General features: G+C 35.6%; 1 protein-coding gene across 6 annotated transcripts in view; it reads right to left on the minus strand.

The window, feature by feature from the left end:
* Window positions 1-23111, minus strand: part of LOC126825405 (myosin light chain kinase, smooth muscle) — a 103720-nt gene that overhangs the window by 34837 nt on the left and 45772 nt on the right. For 3 of the 6 annotated variants that reach the window (XM_050555070.2, XM_050555069.2, XM_050555068.2), the window contains exon 2: window positions 6043-6110. In XM_050555070.2, the coding sequence (XP_050411027.1) occupies window positions 6043-6110 (68 nt within the window). Of the gene's footprint in view, window positions 1-6042; window positions 6111-12028; window positions 12052-21815; window positions 22015-22582; window positions 22670-23111 lie in introns of those variants that run through there. The other 3 variants (XM_050555071.2, XM_050555067.2, XM_050555072.2) reach the window with 3 other exon arrangements.

Genomic DNA, 23111 nt, shown 5'->3' on the forward strand with positions numbered 1-23111 from the left:
AGACGTTGGTTCGGTAAACCGGAGGCCGGGTGTTCGATCCCTGCATTGGCCGAGAAAGTTCATCCAGATTTTCCGACGTGGTGCCCCTTGTCAGTTGTGCTGGACAGGGGGCCTGGCACGTAAAAGATCCCTTGGTACTTGGAATTCGATTTGTCCTGGCAAAATTTCGCTCATAGTATGGGGTATGCCCATCTTCAATATGACAGTAGTGGTTCGGTCATGCATTTACATCCGAGGGTGCCATCCTTTCTTAGAAAGTAATGATTGTGCCAAATTTGAACAAAGTCCATCTAGATTTGCGCCCTATTAGAGTGTTGACAGATAAAACGTTAAAAAAAAAACAATAACAAAAAAACCCAGACCTATAAAAATATATTTTCTAAAACTCTTTATTTTGAATTACATTGTTTTCACATGTGCTAAGTGTTTTATTCAAATATTAACACAATCATCACTTTTAATGAAAGGATGACACCCTCGGGTGTAAATGCATAACCGAACAACTACTGTCATATTGAAACGTGTTTTTTTTTGTTTTGTTTTTTTTTTTTTAAATCCCTTTTCTTCGATCGACTGCATCCTTTGATTTCAAGTTAAATGATGATCCATTGGAAGGAACATATTGGGTAAATGTACGTTATCATTAATACGGATTCAAAATGTAATATTTCTCATTCTCTGTTGTTTAATCAATTTTAGGCAAATTATTTTTTCAGTCGTATCAAACATCATTGATACCATTTTATTGATTCTGAAATTATTTGTAAAACAAAATAAGAGACGTGGGGGAGGGGGGCGTATGGGACTTTTAGAGTTGTTCATAGCTGAAGGCAATACTGGGCCTATTTTTAATCATCTAGGCCTCAATCCCATTAGTGATGTCAATCGGATGAATATGCGATAAGGTCAATAACAGTTGCGAATCGTTTTCTGCACCTCATAAAAAAACTTATCCTGCAACTGTTGGGGTGGCGTGCTACACCAATGCGGTGATTTTGAAGAATGTGGCCCGGTTTGAGGCTTTCTACAATCCCCTACCCACCCTGTAATAAAACAAATGTGAAATCTTCTGAAATCTAAACTATCGCTCTAGTCATCTTTAAGTATTGGTGGGTACCGTACACGAGGTAGTGTATGCTAACGTGTTCGATACCGCCCGAATTCAAGGAATTAACATAGTTAACTTACTTTGGTCCTGCTACTGTAATTCAAGATTTTTTTTAATATAATACCAAAATGTTGGGCACAAAATGGTTCATTATTTTGAGAAAACATTGGCCGAGAAAGTTCATCCAGATTTCCGGCGTGGTGCCCTCTTGTCAGTTGTGCTGCACAGAGGGTCTGGCACGTAAAAGATCCCCTGGTAGTTGTAATTCGATATAAGAGTAGGTCATAGTGCCGCTGTCCAGTCAAAATTTCGCTCATACAGCCCATCTTCAATATGACAGTAGTGGTTCGGTCATACATTTACACCCGAGGGTGTCATTCTTTCTTTGAAAGTAATGATTATGCCAAATTTGAACAAAGTCCATCAAAAAGTCTTTATTTTCTAAAACTCTTTTAATTTTGAACCTATAGGCTATTGTTTTCACATGAGCTAAGTGTTTTAGCGAATAGTTATAGAAAGGGTCTTGTAGATTAAGACTATAGCGCATGTGCAGTTTTAAACTTCCGACACGACAAGTCGACAAGTCGATGATACGACAGTTTGGCTTGGATGTAAGTTTTGAAGTATATTATGTAGGTCTTTCAGGGAATCATTATCTTGCGTCCACAATATAAAACAGTCATCCAAAAATATTTTCCAATTTCGTTTGAATTCGTTTTCGAATTCATCTCCAAAGGTTTGTGTAAGTCTATCCTTTATAATGGAAGATAGCAATGAAAAGTTACAATTCTTAGATGTAATGGTAACTATAAAGTCAGGACAATGACATTATTTATGAATAGTCCTAAGACGGACGAAAAGTACTTTAAAATGTTAAAATGTTATTAAACCAGTGTTGAAAACAGTTTTTGTCGGCATACTTTTTATCTTTTCATCGTTTACCGTGAAACAAAGTAGTGCAGCTTTACGGTTGTGTTAATATTTCTGGATATATATATATATATATATATATATATATATATATATATATATATTAATTAAACATTTATAATTAAAACATTTTTAATTTACACAACTAGAATGTTAATATAACAAAAATCAACACCTTGAATTAAGCAGTGGTTTAAATTTTTCAATAAAATATGATTCCTTTGCTTCTAATAGGTCGTTTTAATTATAAATGTTTAATTAATAATTTTGTTAATGATATGCATATTATTTTATCGTGTATATTATAGCCATTATAGTTCATTGTCGTAACCATGACGTTATTACGTCACATCAATTGTTGGAATTGGTAAAGTTTGCCTGCATACTGCACGCAGCGATCCATCTACGTCATACTTCGAGAATATGATCTCTGCCCTAAATGCAGTCCATTTAAAAAGCTTACGTGACTGGACTACTGCTTTGTATACGCAACAGAGTAAAAATAATCCGAAGCACGTGTTTTATGTAAACACATATGTCAGGTTGGTAAAATGTCAACTTCTGCCACTCCGGTAAAAGCGATATATAATAATGTGCTAGTGGGTAGGTAATATTGCAATGCAGTCTTTACCACTGTAAATTGCTTTAGAGTTTCAATCTGTTTATCTTTCAAAACAAGGTTAGATACTCCTAAATTTGTCTTCGCAAACAAAACCGCCTCTGTGAAATTATCTGTAGACAGTCAGCCCAAGTTTGGGATGGTTTGCCTGAAGAAGCTTAATAAAGCGGAAAGTACTCGCAAAAACCTAGTTTTCTTTCCTAAAAGATCTTTATTTCGAAAATATATATATATAAGTAAAATTTATCAGTATATCAAGGTTATTATTACAGGTCAAGGTATTTACTTCACATGTTTACATCATTGTTTTATGTGAACATGTTACATATTTTTACGGTAGTGTTGTGTAAAAACATTATACACAGGACAGAACTAATGCACGTGGTTATATGTATATATTTATTATAAACAAAGTTTATTGTGAGGAGACGGACAGCGTGGGGGTAAATCTGTTAAGTCTAAAATTACGTAAAAATAAACAATTTTTTATAAGAATTAAAAACCTATGTAAAAGAGACATACTGTTTATTATGTTGACTATTTGATCAACATTACCAGCGAAAAAGAAAACAACTGGCTTTTTGTTGTTTTTAAAATATAAGACTTTACGAAACGGGTGGTTCTGTAATAGTTTTCTATTACAATAATTCTACAGAATGTGGCTGCAGTGAACAGTATGTTCCTTACTGCCTGAAAATTTCAATAACACTGAATCAATCTGTGACGTTTCACAAAGTTATTTTTAGGGCCTATATTTTAAAGCGCCTTTGGATAGATTTCTCTTCACTTCAAAGCAGACTACTTAAAGTAGCTAAGTCTCTAACTCAATATCATCCAAAATCTTCAACTTTGAAAACACGAATTTTTTGTCAATTTAAATCAACATTGATGCTGTGATCTAATCGGAAAAAGATGGGCTTCTGATATCCAATATTTAAGACAAAATAAACATTTTACCATTGGTACACGAATCGTGTACCATAATGCGTTTCAGCCCCACTTCTAGCACTTCTGTCCATTTCTAGGTCCCAAATGTTAGCGATTTGGCTCCTTTAAAAGGTTTTTTTTATATGAAATGTTGTGTATATTGGAACGGTCGTTTTATTTGCGCCCTGTAACATCACCAAATTAAGGTTTGTTTACTTAGGTACAGCTAGAAATGATAACACTACCATGTTTGCATTAAAACAAACACATCCGACAGACCAATGTTTTATTTTTAGCAAATCTTCGTAGCTCTAAGGTACAGTCTGAGAACACATGAAGTTTGGGAGGTCTATAAAAGTAGTTTGTGTGCCATCATCTTGAGGTGGAATTGAGGTGAATGTCTATGACGGGATGTTCATGTTTATCTATATTTTATCTATTAGAATAAACTCACAATATTGTACAGGAATCTAATTACAATCTATGAAATAATCATGAAATTATGAAATCGGCAACATGTACCATTAATCCGAAGAGTAAAGAAATCCATTCCAAGGTATTGATGTAATGAAACTATACACCAAGTTTCATCACTCTCACTTAATTGGAACTAAAGTTATCGTGTCCCAAAGCATCAACCAATCAAATTGCTTATCTCTACTTACCCTAAGCAGAAAATGCTCATCTTCACACTCCATCAAGGCATTGACCTAATAAACACCTACACCAAGTTTGAACATTTTAGCTCAATTAGAAGGAGAGTTATTGTGTTCCAAAGCCTCAGCCAATCAAATTGCTTATCGCTCTGCTTACCCTGAACAGAAAGTTTCATCACTCTCACTTAATTAGAACTAAAGTTATCGTGTCCCAAAGCATCAACCAATCAAATTGCTTAACCCTGCTTACCTTAAGCAGAAAAGGCATTGACCTAATAAACACCTACACCAAGTTTGAACATTCTAGGTCAATTAGAAGGAGAGTTATTGTGTCCCGAAATGTGTGACGGACAGACGGACAGACGGACGAACCCATTTTAATAGTCCCCTGCTTTCTTCGAAAGGCGGGGGACAATAATAATGCTTTATTACACGACTGCATGGTATATACACGAGTATGGTAAAGCATACAATACAAAGTACAATACAATAATAAACACCAAAGAACATAGAATAAGGTTTCTAAAAGTATATTAAATTATATTAATAATGCTTGGAAGGTATATATTAGGCCTTACATAGCAAATGGTATATAATGTCTATTTTTAAACAGTTTGCAACATCTTGTATACATTTATATTGAATCATTCAAACTAGTTTTAATGTGATAACTTAAAAACTTTTTCCGAAGATTATTGTGGGCGGAGCAATGGAGAAGAACGTGCGTTTCATCTTCTATCTCTCCGCTAGTACCATTTTTACAGGTCCGCTTATCCCTGTGGACAAAAGGTTTTTTTATGCCTTCCTGTCTCTATTTCAAGCTTATGTGCACTGAGTCTATATTTTATCTATTAGAATAAACTCACAATATTGTACAGGAATCTAATTACAATCTATGAAATAATCATGAAATTATGAAATCGGCAACATGTACCATTAATCCGAAGAGTAAAGAAATCCATTCCAAGGTATTGATGTAATGAAACTATACACCAAGTTTCATCACTCTCACTTAATTGGAACTAAAGTTATCGTGTCCCAAAGCATCAACCAATCAAATTGAACAATTTCTAGGCAGTTTCTATTAATATTGAATTTGTCAAAAAGTTTTCTTCCTGATTTATTAAAAATCTTTATCTGTGTTTTTTTTAATGTTAATTTTAAGTCTCCATTGCTTGCAATATTTATCAACTATATTTAATGACGTTTGTAAACCACTACTTGATAATGAAAACAAAATAATATCATAAGCATATAGTAATGCAGGAATAGGGGTATCATTTAATTTAGGGACATCAATAGAATGATTTAAAACATATGGGAGCTTGTCAATAAAGATGTTGAATAATAACGGACTAAGGTTATTTCCTTGCATGACACCTACTTTATTCATAAACGTTTCACTTAGTGTATTTCCAACTTTGACTTGTAATTGGCTGTTATAAAACATATTTTTTAAACATTTATAAACATTACCATTTACACCTATCTCTTATAGTTTGTAGAAAAGACCTTCTCTCCAAACTCTATCAAAGGCTTTATTAAAATCAATGAAACAAACATAAAGACATCTATTCTTCTTAAAATACTTAAAATTAAGATATTGCCAGAGGTTTTATAATGTTTTCTATATGAAATGTATTATCTGTTTTTTGGGGTTTTTTTGGTCTTCTCTTCCCAAAACATTCTTTACTCATTTTCTACATTTTGACACATTAACAAATTTAAACAGTCTCAGTTGTATAAAGTTCAAATTTGCTGCAAGGTTCCAACCAAAGAAATTCCCATGATCAGATACTTACCGCCGGTTGGTTCACTCTCATCCACGTGCACTTTGTTATTCATCGCAGACCGATCTTTGGGTAAACACCTGAAAAGAAACCGGAAATTAGGTCAAATCATGAAAATGTCAAAAATATTATCTGCAAGAAATTTGCCTTTCGTTCAAAGGAACATTCTTTCAAGATGGCATCCATAAGGAAAACAACCAACGTAATCTAATAACTTCCATCTTGGAAAATGTTATAGAGGCACAGATGGAGATGTAAGAACAGTATATAGGGTGGTCCCAAAATGTCTGGTAACCTTAGATCAGTGTATAACTTTTAGTACTAGGTCAAGGCATAGAAATATGTTTTGGATTTCATGTTCGTTTTTAATTCTAATCGCACAATCAAAGTTTAATGTACTGATGATTGCAGAACCAACAATGTATTTCCAAATATGCGCCTTTTGTTAAAAAATTGACCAAACTGTATCAACTGGAAGATAAATATCTAGAAATGCGTCAGGAACGACATAATATTGTAGTAATGACATTTGTTTCAATTAAGCAATTTACAATGGTCATTATTTGTTTCTGTAGACAACAGTCTGCAATGACTACAAGATGTTATAATACAAGTCTTTTGGTTATGTTTACTTAAGGAGCAGTGTGGGAGCTAATGACTTTAGAAATGAATTTCGCGTTAAAAACACGGTTGGTAATTGCTAAACAGCTTCAAGTAGGCGAATCATTAGTAATTGCAATCAAATAATCCAGTAGAGAGGCGCAACTCGGTGCAGATGCCAGCAATAATGAACAGCTGAATGGTAGTTCAAATTGTGAGAAGTATGCAGTATTTCATAATATAAACTTAATACCAATATTCTTATATAATTTCTCAAACTCGGTAGGCCAAAACATTCAGTTTAGAACCACCTTATAATATCACGTTCTTGATTTTAAAACAGCACCCAAACATTTAAGCACCGCTTTTTGAAAATCTATTTTGGAATCTTTATTTATAGTCGTAAGAAAACTTCAATATATATAAAATTATGATTGAATGGACCAAATGGGTTGGAATTCAGAAGACAAATATATTTCATTAATACAATTTCTTACTTAACATAACTTCACAAAAATCAAATATCCTAGTGGATTATTTTAATTTGACCAACTACAAATATATGATGATTGGCAGGAACAAAGCAACTTCCAATGTTTTTTTATCCATCTTTGATAGTTGGGATTGAATATTCTAGAAAGCCTGTGATTATTCCAAACTTTGTATGATAATGGAACCAACAGTAGCTGCAGCATTATCTCTTGATATTCGGTATCTAAATGATAAAATTACACAAGATTCAACCTATAGTGGTCTTTTAGTTAGCTTTTTACTAAATGTCTATGAACGGGTTGCTGTATGTACAAAGAGGTTCAACACGTTTCCATAACAGTTTTATGTTCCTGCTGATGGACATACCGGACAGAACGCAAAAAGGTTATCAGTTTAACAGCAGCAACACCCAATTGATTCTTTGATAAAGAAAGGAAAAATGGCACGATGCCGCGGGTGAAGACATTTAGATAATTACAGGCTAACATGAAACACAGGTGACCTATTAGAACAAGTGTGATAGAAAACAATAGGTATAGAAATTCACACATAAACCAGATTACTTGTCTGTGATACACTAACTTACAATGATACAATAATTTACCATGCGTGTATATGATACAGTAACTCACAACCGGTATATATGATACAATAACTTACAATGTGTGTATATGATACAATGACTTATAATGAGTGTGTATGATACAATAATGTATAATGAGTGTATATGATACAATAACGCGGCCTAAACACTTCAACGTGCTTTTATGAATTAGGTACAGTAGCGTATCTTGGACCGTTATTTGTTTTTTTTTACCAGGTACGTATTTTTAGAAAAACAAATTAAGAAAGAGATTAATTACAAGGTATTAATTAATGTATAGACACGGTAAATTAATGGAAAGAGACAGTATTGGTATATTTTTATTAGAATGGAACTGGGCATCATTGTAAAACGAGGTTTATTCAACACTGGTATTCATGCGTTATCTGTTGAAATACTAGGGCGTATTAGTCTATCGATACTATTGAGGAGATAACCCGGTCAGATAAAAACAATCAGAATACTAGTATCACACAACTTTAGATTAGTCATACGCGAGAAACAATTATAGTGGCCTCGACAAATCAGTTACGAAACCAAACAGGTCTGTAATATTATGAAGCTATGGCCCAACAGAAATCGAACGAATCACACCAGTGCCACACAGGCCCGGCGGAGTGTGTGTGTGGCGGGGGGGGGGGGGGGCTTTAGCCCTTCCAATAATATGGCCGCAAGTACTCTTTTCTCCAGGTTATTGCACGCAAGTAACTAGTTACAGTGACGTAACTGGAAGAGACCTGAATTTAATATAGAAGTGAGACTTTCAGAAGAAAAAACCCTGCTATTCACGATCCTGATCCCTGGGTTAAGAGCCCTCTCCCATGTTGCGAGGGTCGCGATTAGTTAACTTTACTGAGCAGTCGAATATTTCATTCAATCTCATTTCCGTTGTATTTATGACATATCGGCTAATTAAAACACGACGGGAAAGGGTTTTTCTAACATTCTATAGCAGGGGCTAAAGCTCTAGAATGGAAGGTTTCATGCGTACCAAAGTTAAACTCGTCCAAGAACATTTGATCCTCAACACATAGTTTAATTTTCATCTGATGAATCGGACAAAAATTGTCGCCTCTTGAAGGTCATATTTCACATTTTGCGTAAAAGGCATTTGGCATAACACCACAACAGAAGGTCCGATGCGGTCCGATGCGCATCAAACTTGAAATCACCCAAGAACTAGTGATACTTAAACACTCGTTTTAAGTTTCATCGAAATCGGATGAAAATTGTTACAAACACGGTATTACATACTTTTACACTATTTGCGTAAAGGGGAGCGGCCATTTGACGGAAAGTTTCGGTCCGATTTCCTAGGAAATTCGGACTCAACCATGATTATGGACACGGTGATATATTTGAACGAATTGGAAAATAAGACAAAAATTGCTACCTCTAGAGAGGACCCACAAGCTAAAAACGTGATTTTGGGTACAATCAGGGTCCATAATCCAGAAAGTTACGGTCCGATAAGTGCAAATCGAAAGTAAATTGTGACCTCTAGAAGGTCCACGACAGGGCGACCTTCGGTTGTACGGTCCATGATGTAAATAGCGCATTGGCAACTGGCAATTTTATGATATTTTCAGACAAATCTACACACGTGTCAGCCATCTTTAAACTATTTCGACCGTGCTCTATCGCATGGTACGGCTGGTCACGGCCAGAGGTTGAACTAAATGTCGTGGACCATCCGACCTTCGGTTGTACGGATTTCCGTACTCTAGTCGAACTATTTACATGCAAATGACATTTAGTTCAACCCCTGGCCGTGACCAGCCGTACCATGCGATAGAGCACGGTCGAGATAGTTTAAAGATGGCTGAAAAGACTGACACGTGTGCAGATTTGTCTGAAAATATCATAAAATTGCCAATGCGTTATTTACACCATGGACCGTAATTCAAGTTTCATGGTAACAACCGGAAGTTAGAGAATATATATAGGGTCACGACAAAAAACTTTGTGAAATGATCCATGTTACCAGTTAACCCGGATGGAGTCAGCTTTGTAAGCCAATGGTCCAGGCCATTTGCGTTCGGGTGCTGGTTCAGACTGTAGGCGCGACCACAGTTTACATCCGAAGGTCGCCCTGGGTATTATATGTTTTTACACTATTTGCGTAAAGAGGAGCGGCCATTTGAGCTTTGAACTCAGCCGTAATGGTGTAACTGTGATATATTTGAACGGTTTTTACAATCAATAAAAATTGTGATCTCTAGAGGGCCCACAAGCTTAGAGTGTGGTTTTTCGTACAATCAAGGGCCATTATAATCCAAGAAGTTACGGCCCGATATGCGCCAATATCGACAGGAACCGAGATCTTTGGGTTATAAACATTGTAAGTTTCATCAAAATCGGATAACCATTGTGACCTCTAGAATGTCCACAACCTTGGTATTAGTATGCATATATTTGTCCAGTTCAGCATCACAGGAAATCACCATCGTCTGCAGTGCTTTCATGGTAAGGGATTAAAAAACCCATAAAAACTTCAATGCTGAGTAATTTTACTAGACAGAAGCCGCTTAGAAAGCATCTCCGACGATCTAGACTCCCGGGAGCTTCCAGGGCCTAGACGACCACTGGACCCTCTGCCAAAGTCCTATAGGACGGTAGCCCCCCCCCCCTCCTCCATCCCCCAATCAAGAGTTGCTTCCGCCGGCCCTACTACAATTAAAGTATTGAGCAGCTTTATTTTTATGACGACGACCCTTTATGTTATTTAGTTGAAGACCACAATGACGTATTTCATAATTTATATTTATGGATACATCTATCAGCATCGAATGATGAAGAATAGGGTATAAACATTTGGTTATTAAAAACAATGATCTTAATCAGAAGCCACTTAACATGCTCCTCTGGGATCACTCACCAATCCTAAAGGTAGCGCATCGTCCATTTCATATAGCTAACTGATACCATTTACCTTAAAGTTGGCTTAGCGCATGTTTAACCTTTTCTACGAGAGATGGAATACCCCACAGATACCGTTTCAATTATTCCGTATCTTTATTCCTGGCGCCATAAGTGCGTTCATCATTATACGCTCGTATCAACAACACACCATTAGCCATAACATTCGGTGATGTTATGCATGTTACCCTGTTCTAGATACATAGGGCGCTGAAGGAAAACGATCTACATAATCAAACACGATTATGGTAGATGGCTCAGAAGTAAAGTCCTATATACCGTTTTTCATTCCATTAACAATTTTACCTTAAGTCAGCAATAAGAGTAATATGTCTCAAATATCTTTACAAGAGAAAGTTATGTAAAGATGAATGTCGGAGAATATGATATATTGCTTAAAGGTATATTATCTTCTTTCTAGTAATCTAATGTTATATTATTAGAAACGGTATGTTAACTCTGTAATACTGTTTTAACAAAGCAGTCACAACTTGTCAAAGTTTGGTAATTCTATTAAGCACCTGGATCTTTAGATACGGTGAGAAAAATGGTAACTCATAAAAATATTAAATAGTATGTACAATATTAGCGACAAAATTATGCTTTTTAACTGACATGCTGACGAATATTGTTTTGGCAGTAAAACAAAAGATAGGTTGCCAGGCAACGAAACAAACGCCCACAGCAGCTAAATCGTCCGTGCAGTCAACAAGAGTTGTCGAATATTTTTACTTTTTTCGGTAATGAAACATTTATAATACATTAAAATCTAATTAAGAGTAACAACTCATTAAGTAATTATCAGAAAACCATTAGAATTTGTTTGGTTTTTATAAAGTTCTGCTAACGTTTAGTATACGAAACTTTTAACATGGATTTAGCTGTTCAAGTCATAAAAATTCATTGAAAATCTCAAGACCTTAAACTCTGTGTATCAATCTAAAGTCAATCGCATGATAACTTTAGCCTCTAAATCAATATGATTCTTCGTCTCCTGACCTCAAACACTGTGTATCAATTTAAAGTAAATCGGATATTAACTTTAGCCTCTAGAGCATTTACAAGATTTTTTGAAGTGATCAAGGGCCATAACTCTGGCAGTAATTATCAAAAATCGCTGAAAATGAATAGACTTCTTCGTCTCATGACCTTACACACTGTGTATAAATTTAAACTCAATCGGAAATTACCTTTAGCCTCCAGAGCGCCCACAAGATTTTTCAAAGTGATCAAGGGCCATAACTTTGGCAGTAATTATCGATAATCACTGAAAATCAATAGACCTCTTCGGCTCATCAGCGGACGGACGGACATATAAAAAATCACAAATATCTTGTATTTTGATTGAAATCATAACTACACCGTTAAATAAATTCAACTTACGTTTAACTTGTTTACACTAACGTGAGTAGATACGGTCATTTCAGTTTTAGACACCATAAAATAACAATAACACTTAGCTAGACCTCATATGGTATGTATGTATACCAGTTATCATAAACACTTCAATCGTTTCCTGAAGATGTTCGACTGGCTATTCGAGCCGTATGGTAAAGATAGCCAAAAAAGAAGAAAAAGAATTGTTATCGAAGATATATACGTCTTGATATTCATGACTATCAAGAACGTGTACACTTCATTATGTTCATCACAACTGTGACCATTCATAAGCGGCACGTGCCTTTTGCACATTTTTGACCAGATACGTCAGTCATATTGGGATACGTCATAGGGTGGTGCAATTACCGTACACTTGAAATGACCATGATATGATAGTGTTCATCTTGTACTTATCTTGAAAATACCCCCAACTGATACATATCAACATACACGTCACTCACTGAAAAATCATTTAATTGGTTGTTCACATATTCTGAAGATACCGACCAGCCATGGTATCATGTGCCATCAACAGATAAAAAAGACATCTTGAAACTTTCAAATTATCAATTAATTGTCGATGCCCAATAAGCTAAATTTAATCAAACTGACTTACGTGTACCAGAATATGATCGAATACTAATGAATATTTTCTGAAAATAGCCCAAAATAAAATAGTATTCTTCCGTTAAGAACCTATCTACTGTTTGCTAGAGGGAAGAAGGTTTCCAAATAGTTTTAAAATTGTGAGAAGAATTTATTGTGTATGTCACCATTTTAAAATACACGTAGGTAACACTGTGGCAAATTTTAGTAGTTCGTATAGATCTACCGCTACACGTTTTGGTAAAAAATTAAAGCGAATGACATTTATTCAATGTATCTATTTCAAGGATGAGGAATCTATCTGTATGATGAAGTAAGACGTTAAACGTCAAGAAAACTAATAACGTTTGATCCATAACAATCTTACAGTGCACGAATTTAAAACTCTTATCGTTTTTGATAATTGCGTTGAGAATATTCAGCATTATCAATCTCATAAAATTAATTATCAAGAATTTCAATAAATGTAAGTTGTCAAGTATAAAGGGATTAATGTTGAAGGAAGTTGAGATTATCGAGAAGCAGAATCAAGCTCGTAATGGGGAAAGGTCATTTAATTACTCAAATGCCTTGATCCCTTTTGAGGAAGCGGGATGTTTACTGTATTGATATGGGTATCCAAGGAAAATATTTAAGTTATTAAATTTAATTCACGTTCGAAATTGACACGTAGTTATTAAATACTCCAAGGAACTGTTCATTCGACAATATTGAAATCATTTAATACATTAATTCACAATAAGGTTAAACACATGGATTTATGCATTAAATATAATCACTTTTAGCATATCAAGATCTTGTTGAACGCGTGTAATGGGGAAAGGTCATTTAATTACGCAAATGCCTTGATTCTAGTGGGAGAAGCGGGATGTTAACTGTATTGATATGGGTATCCAAGGAAAATATTTAAGTTATCAAATTTAAATTTAATTCACGTTCGAAATTGACACGTAGTTATTAAATACTCCAAGGAACTGTTCATTCGACAATATTCAAATCATTTAATACATTAATTCCCAATAAGATTAAACACATGGATTAATGCATTAAATATAATCACTTTTAGCTTATCAAGATCTTGTTGAACATATCTTATTAAAACCTAATTACTGGACCAAAATATTCTTAACATGGTTACTAATATAAGATGGTGATTTCACTAATTATGTTCAACTGAATGTACCAGGCCTTACTTACAACCGCTCAAAGTCCTGCGAAATATTCGCCTAAATGCATAATAATATTTAATTATCTGCGATGTTTATCTACCAACTGGAGCTTGTAAGACACAACTAGACACCACTTTGTAAGCTGACGCATGCCGATATGGTACATTAAATATTACAAGGACAATTACATCATGTCAAAACATTTAATGCATTTATTTATGTAAGTTAATCAAACAGACAGATCTAAATACAGCACTCTATTAAAGCGACTTCAAATATACCCCTCCCTTCAAATATACCCCTCCCTGGTTAACTTCATTCCATAAAAGGCAAACATGATTATCATAATGTTATCTGGTTTTGCATAAGATGGACCATTAATTGCATACTGTTGGGCGCGTTTACACACGAATTTATATTAAAATAATTAGAAAGGTGATAGATGAAAATGCAAGCAAGATACCTGGTCAGTATATTAAAGTACAAAGATAGATTGCCAGTCAACGAAACATACGTCCGCAGCACATAGCCTCGTCTAAGGATTTGGTCGGTGCGCCCGACCCACGAGCACCGTAGGTTCGAGCCCGCGCGGGGGGTCTTGTGGGCCATCCCCCAGAAAATTTTGAAAATTGACTCCCTTAGACTCGATTTCTGAGCACTTAAAAAATAGTTTCGGAGATTTGATACACTATTAGTTTTGGCATCTTGTTAAACCATGGATTGAGTAATACCCTGTAAAATCAAGATCAAAACACTGCTGCGGCTGACCCGCAGACAGAAATATACCCATAAAACAATCAGAAAGACGATTTTGTAAACCTTCGCACCATGATATAGTACTGGCACATGGGAAAAACCTTGTCAGCGATTTTCAAAACGTATGTATGTTGCCGGCCAGTCTTCAACTTTTGGGCTCAGTAGGCGGCAGTTTGGACAGTGCGCGGCGGCGGCGCCGCCTAGTCACCATGTTAAACGAGGCTCTGCCGCAGCAGCTAAATCGTCCGGGCAGACAAATCATTAAGTAATTATCAGAAAATCATTAGGATTTGTTTGGCCCATGCTAACATTTAGTATACAAAACATTCAAAATCAAGGATTTAGCTGTTTAAATTATCAAAAACTATTGATAGGGTGCCCCGTACAGCGAACATTTTCCCTACAGAAAGTTGAACTCGACACGGTGAATGTGCACGCGTCAGTGGCTTGTCTCGAAGTGATTTCTGGCTAATCACGCAGTGCGACTATACTCAGCGCTAGAGTCTATGAGTCTATAAATAGCCGTCGCACGTGCAATTTTCTACACATCTATCAACTATTACAGCCGTAAAAAATCTATTGTTGACGATTTTGAATAGCAGTAATATTTAGCTTTTTGGTTATTACAGCAGCTTTAGAAATTACGTTCGTTTTATTTTTTAAATTGCTTTATCATTAACGGTAGGATTAGGAGCGACATCTTTTGGTTTAGTATAAATAATAATTCTGAAACACTCGGGTTAGGCAAGAACATGATACTAGTAGTAGTTTCATATTACTTTTACAAGGTTCTTAAAACAGTTGTTGAGTTGTTCCAGCTTTCTGTTATGTTTCGTAAAAAAGTAGTCTTGGTTATCCCGGCCAGTCAATCAGACGTAGAATGGTCGGTAGACTGGTTAAGCGAGACTAATTTCAAAACAAGGGCACGTAACCTATTTCTTATTTAAAAATGCCCGGATGTTATGGCCGACACGCGTAACCATTTTTCAGTCTATTACTTATGGATGGTTAAATGTCCATAGCTTATTAAGTACAACATGGCCGTTGTTTAGTGACTATAAATGTGCGAAACAACTGATTTAAGGCTTGGTATATATACTCTTCAAAAAAATGTAGGGGATATTGAAATGCAATTACCTATGCAGGCTGTGATATGATAAATAGTCATTGATACTTAACATGCTTGGGAGTATGTTCACAGATGAAGAACTTATCGCCCCAACAGAAGCACTGAGCTGTACATGCGACACGCAATAGCGCCATACACGTGGGAGGGGTTCATTGTCAAATTTGGCACTTCAAGAAAGGGTTGGTGAAACTGCCGCGTGCTGGTTTATCTATCCATGTTTGCTTTCCTATCGGTTCTTGCATAATATTTACTGTTTAGCGTATTTTTGCTTTAGTGTGTTACGTTTAATTTGATCGGGAGACGTGTTCATCGACGTCAACGTCAACCGACAACACTACAAGAATTGGCCGTGGCACTGCAAGAGGAGTGGGTCAGATTGCCCCAAATCGTGATTGGACGGTTGATTAGGAGCATGCCACGACGAACTGGTGAATGTCTGAGGATTGGTGGAGCAATTACTCATTATTAAGACACAAATCAAAAAAGTCCATTTTCACTTTTGACAGTTTATCTCTTTGCGAGTGAAATGGAGCCGTCAGATAAGCCGCCCATATGAACTGTTTATGTCCATGTGGCCTGTTATTAACATACACTGGTTACCTCTAATAAAGATAGGTTGCCAGACAATGAAACATACGCCCACAGCAGCTAAATCACCCGGGCAGTCAACAAGTGTTGTTGCATATTTTTTACTTAAACCCTGTGTATAAATTTAAAGTCAATCGGATATTAACTTCAGCCTCTAGAGCGTCCACAAGATTTGTCAAAGTGATAAAGGGCCATAACTCTGGCAGTAGGCAGTAATTATCGGAAATCCTTGAAAATTTATAGGATTCTTCGTCTGACGACCTTAAACACTGTATAAATTTAAAGTCAATCGGATATTAACTTTAGCCTTTAGAGCGTCCACAAGATTTTTAAAGAGACCAAGGGCCATAACTCTGGCAGTAATTATCGGAAATCGTTGAAAATCAATAGGCTTCTTCGTCTCATGACCTTAAACAATGTGTATATATTTAAAGTCAATCGGATATTAACTTTAGCCTCTAGAGCGGCCACAAGATTTTTCAAAGTAATCAAGGGCCATAACCCTTGTAGTAATTATCGAAAATCGTTGAAAATCAACAGGATTCTTTGTCTCAATCGGATATTAACTTTAGCCGCTAGAGCGTCCACAAGGAATTTGGACGCCGGGCGGATGGACGGACGGGGCGACGACAATATACGACCACATTTCAATGTGGGCGTATAAAAAACGTTTATGTGAAATGAGAATGGGAAAACATACATGCCTCGTGCACGACATCCGTCTCTACTTAATTTAAACAGAGTAATAGTTTGGATCTGATGTCTACAGTGTACCTTGAATTTAAATCAGCATTACAAAAATACACATAAACCATTGCATTTAATATCTTTTCGGTGATTTGACTCCAGTGTTCACGAATTGGAATGAAAAATACCAATTCCTTTGAGTTGTACTTGTTATATTTCAACCTTACAAACTATTATAGTAGTATATGTTATTGTTACAGACAGTTGTGTTTATGTATATTGATCAAAGAAAGAAAAGAGTTACATCTACAAGACGACGTAGAGATGACACCTAAAAGTACTATATTTTTAGATATTATTTATGATTCTAAGATGACAAGATAACCAAGAACTTCCATTTCTCTAAAGGAATAGTATTGCCACAACATTGCAACAACTCAGAAGTTGATAACATCAGTGAAAATTGTACTCATCACTATACAGTGCTGATAAAAAAAAAGACAGATATATTGCCAGGTCGTAATTATACAAATACGAGTGGAAGATGATTTATGAAATAGTAATAACAAGTGTGACGTTATTTTTTTATTGTACATTTTCCCAGAGACTTATGAATGAAAATGTTACAACTATGGGGTAAGACAAGGAATCCCAACGCACGGTATCAATGTTTCTCAGTGCTCGGATGAAAGACAATTTTGGCGCCCCCCGCACAGGTATTCATAATTTCGACATATTTCACGAAATCTGGTTAAATCGCATAATGAGGTAAGAAAAACAAGCAATAAAGTGAAATATAACTAATTAATTGTGCCGAATAAATAACAAAGAAAATCTTAATGTTGTCACTGTATTTCAGCAGAAATATCGAATAAATAACATATATAATTTTAATGCTGGCACTGTAATTGAGCAGAAATAAAAATCTGAGGAGGGCATTAATTAATGGGAATAATTGGCCAGGGCCAGAGGGCAATTTGCACGCCATCACACCTGCGTGCTGAGTCCCTGTCACCACACGCTATTGCTTGTGATGATGATGAGTTAGTTGTATTTTACGTCCGCTTCCACCGAGATGATATCGCTATTGCTTGTGGACAGAACCGTCATTTAACAGCACAATAGGCATTGTACCTGGGCCCCCACCTACACAACCATTCACAGGAATAAAGATAGGTTGCCAGGCAACGAAACATACGCCCACAGCAGCTAAATCGTCCGGGCAGTCAACAAGAGTTGTCGCATAATTTTACTTTTTTCGGTAATGAAACATTTATAATACACTAAAATCTGATTAAGAGTAACAACTTATTAAGTAATTATTAGAAAATCATTAGAATTTGTTTGGTTTTTATAAAGTTCTGCCGCATGCTAACGTTTAGTATACGAAACATTTACTATAATTGATTTAGTTGTCCAAGTTATAAAAATTCATTAAAAATCAATATACTAGTTCACCTCAAGACCTTAAACCCTGTGTATCAATCTGAAGTCAATCGGATGATAACTTTAGATATTTTGAAGTGATCAAGGACCATAACCCTGGTCGTCATATGATCTTAAACACTGTGTATAAATTTAAAGTCGATCGGATATTAACTTTCGCCTCTAGAGCGACCACAAGATTTTTTGAAGTGGTCAAGGGCCATAACTCTGCCAGTAATTATCAGATATCGCTGAAAATCAACAGACTTCTTCGTCTCTGGGCCTAAAACACTGTGTATAAATTTAAAGTCAATCGAATATTAACTTTCGCCTCTAAAGCGTCCACAAGCAATTGTTTACGCCGGATCGCCGGACGGACGGAGGCGACGACAAAATACGACCACATTTCAATGTGGGCGTATAAAAATGTAAATGATTGTACATTTGTACTTCCAACAAAATCAGTCTTTAAACATTAAAAAGACATGCTGTACAGATGCGTTTCTGAATGTGGGTATGCTTGTCGCTGAATTAATTTCTCGAAATTCATGATGCCATCATTGTTTTTTTAAATAAATATCTTTGGGAATAGTAAATGGGGCAAGTTTAAAACACATTTATATACATATAAAACCACTGATTTATAGACAACATTCCAACGGTTAAGCTCCATTGGGAAAAGACGTTTGACAGGACGGAGGTTGTCATCATTTTCTAAAATATAAACCCGAATCTTTTGCCTTTCCAAAAAGGTGCCTTGGAAAACATGAGTTTGGGGGTAATGGTAATCTCTATTCTATGTTTATTGTGTGACGTCGACGCAGTTTTGATTTTATATAGTCAACAATCACTTTAATTAAAACACGAATTTAAAGGGAAGTTGCCCAATTATTATATTATAAATAGCACAAAGACATTAAATTTCCGTTAGAAATATATAGTATACTCCTTATGGTGTTCAATTAGGTAGGCACTATATGCAGTTAAGTATATATATAGAAAACCATACAGCCTGTGGGGCGTGATTGATCTCGTTTGGCCCCGAAGCTTATTTTTCTGAAACCACGCACTACATGATCACGTTCTCAACTTGTAGCTTGTGGCTTTTAGCATGTTCACGGTTGTTGTTTGTTTTGTTTTTTTTTTTGGGGGGGGGGGGGGTCAATAAAAAAAAGAATTTGTATGATGACAGATGAAAGAACGAAAACGTTTTAAAACTGAAAACCAAACCACATCTATATACCCCTATTTAAATTCCTGTCGCATATTTGAAAGGTCGACCTATATCCACAAGCTCATCGCAATTGACAAGAGGTTCAAAGAAAGACAGGCAATTTTTATTCATTACGGGGATCTTTACAAATCCGCAGAATGGAAGGACTAGCATAAATAAGGTCAATTTATTCCCTTGTACTGCGGTAGCTTATCAACGAGGAAAAAAACTTCAACAGTTTGTCAAGTATTTCAAAAATGTCAAAATACTTATCAGGATATAGAGGTTGGGCTGACGTAATTTCTGACATTTTCTTTGGAGATCGCAGAATGAACTAAAGAAATTGTAACGTTGCATTTTATCAATAATTTTAGTTTCGCTTCTGTAGCTTTCAATGTGGTGATTTCAATTATTAAATCGAAGCCTTGTTACGACATATCTGTACTGACTGGAACAACGTACCATGACATGTAATTTAATTTTATAATCGATTCTCGTTTGCTAAAGGCATAAATAATAAATAAAACATGCATTTCGCTAGAGCGAAAACGTTGGACTAATTGAATTTGATGGAGAACTATGCATAATTATTGTTATTTCGTCTCAGTAGATGAGTCAGCAGCAATTTGCTGACTGTTTTTCTGTGTGTATATTTCGGTCCAACAAAAAGGCAATTTAATCGAGCGTATCATGATAATTTCCCTGGAATTGTATACCGGGCTAAAGACCTAATAAGAGACAATTTCATAAAAGATCAAATGCATTGCAATTTGTCCCAATGTGAACAATAGAAATAAACAGTTCAATGCGACTAACGTGGTATATTGTTATTTCAAGCGTGGAATCCACCCATGACATATAACGAGCCATATGATCTACTCCATTTCTTTACACCTCTCGGCCAACACATAAATCGAATCGCTATAACAATTATTGGCCGATAGTTCGGACTTGGTTTTCAGACGTTTTATCTAAAACAAACTAAAAGAGGGAGCCGCAGTGGCTCAGTCAGTAAGGCGCTAAACAAGAGGCCCCGGGTTCGATCTCTGTGTTGGCCGAGAGAGACTTCCTTGGGATTTTCCAGCGTGGTTCATCTTGTAAGTGGTGCAGGGTTGAGAGCTTGGCAAGGAACAACGTCTAGTCATTCGGTTGGGACGAAAAACTTGGTCCCATGTATCCGTTGGCGTGCACGTAAAGAACCCTTGAGAGTTGAAATACGAAATAAGAGTGGGTTGTTGCGCCGCTGTCCCTCCAAAATTGTCCTCATTACACATTGTATGGCACATTGCATTATCCCGGTTGGTACAGAAAAATAGGACGTTAAACCCCATTTCATTTCATTTCCATCTAAAAGGTTTCTGCGATCTCTCAGAGCACCTACATGTAGGATATGCAAAAATGTATATGATACTTTGTATCGAAATTTTTTATGTAATATCCGGTTTATAAGTTCATGAAAGAAAAAACCCACCCCAAAGCAATAGGATATCGATATATGACTAATAGACTACAAATGTCATTAAATGTTAATTAGATCTATGAACAACTTTTTTTTTTCTAAAAACATTTTTAAAAAAATTGTTTCATGCAGTTTACATTTTAAATATTAAATGTTTTCCAAATCCCAATAAATACCGAAAGTTGTTAAACAATTGTCAGTTTAATATACAACAATATATAAAAATATATAAAAACTTCAAGACTTTAAGAGAGAAATGGGGTTTAACGTCCACTCGTCACAAACTAGGTCATTTCGGGACTAACATGGTTCAACTTCATTTCAATAATTCGCTTGCGCGTAGGGGTCTTTAGCAGTGGGAGGAAACCGGAGGACCCGGAGAAAACCCTCGATTTTGAACAGGCGACGCAATTCCTTGTCACGTACGACCGGGGAATCGAAACCACGCCATATGGTTCTATGGCAGACCTATATGATACAGCGCGGCGCACATGCTAACCATTCGCCCCCACCCCCCCACCCCCCCACCCCCCACGCATTTAAATGATGATAAATAAGGATGGATACAGTTTCTGGGAATATAGGTTTACAACTTGTTATTATTATACATATGTCTTGGATTTTTCATTTAAAAATATACATAAGAACTTACTTATTTCATCGGAAATCCTTCCAGTGGTACAATAATGCCAACTCTTTCATTATTTATCGGAAACATAATTATAGAAATTAAAAAAAAAATCAATAAATGAATTTACCTGATTTTGTAGAAACAAATATCGGGATAGTCCACCTCGAGGTTGATATAATGTCCCATAGTGTCGATATAGGTGTACACATTCCACACCAGGTAAATAATATATAATGATAGGTATTATAGAACCTATATCACACTATCTCGTCCAATACCGACAGTAATACCATACAACTTCCCATACTGACAGTAATACCATACACCTTCCCTATCACAACAGTTTACACTTTCACTGATCCAATCAGATACAGTTAGGCCAAACCAAATATTCAAACAGTCTGGATTGAGTGGCCTATATTATACGTACTGAGTATTCGTGTAAATTATATAAATAACGTTTGTTTTAATCATAGAGATGCTAATATATAATACGTTAACACAAATTTGATCCCGAGACAATTTGTTATTTTGTTAATTAAATATGAAACAGAAACAAGGTAAAATACATTTATACATCGCGTTCAACTCGATCCGTTGAACCCAATATATAGTTTACCTCATCGCAGTCCCGAGGCAATTTAATAGTTAATAGATTGCCCGTTTATTATAAATACCCTCAACATCTTATTTTTAAAAAAAAAAAAAGTTTCTTTTAGTAGCCGTGGCCTTTAGGTATTTTTAGTACAACGGGCTTTCTCATTCTATTTTATGTTCAATATGACGTTTAATTGCTTAGATACCCACTACACTATATACTTCTAACTACCCACAAAATACCTGTTACTATTATATATTTTACATATATGTACTTTATATAGACTCAATACTAACCTCCACAACACACCCTAAATACCAACGAAACAATCCGACATAATAAACACTACATGATCAAGACTAGAATGGTATATCAACTACATAATCAAGGCTACTGTGGTAGACCTTTATATCATAACAGCTATAACATATATTTAGTAGGCAAAATAGGTACATAAAATATTGAAGAGTGGAACACGTGCATAGTAAGATATGAGTAATAATAAACAAATGTTTAGTAGTTAAGTTATGGTTATTATATGGTAATATTTTAACCAGATAATAACGTCGATTGTTCAATAAAAAATAGCTTGAATGTTTGAAATTCGCAATCATTAATTGACCCAAAGGTGTATTAAGAATTAACACCTGTTTACGGGCTATAAACAGGTGTAGAAATTAAGATAATTGCAGCGAACCTTTTATGTGCTGAATGCGATATTATCTTTTCCCTTTCAAAGAAGAATTAACTTAAAATTTTAATTTTGTTTGCTCAGAAAGATTATTTCGGCTTGAAAATCGTATTCTTTCGATGAACACACATCGA

This window comes from Patella vulgata, chromosome 6, assembly GCF_932274485.2.
Source record: "Patella vulgata chromosome 6, xgPatVulg1.2, whole genome shotgun sequence".
In the NCBI taxonomy this organism is placed as follows: Eukaryota; Metazoa; Mollusca; class Gastropoda; family Patellidae; genus Patella; species Patella vulgata.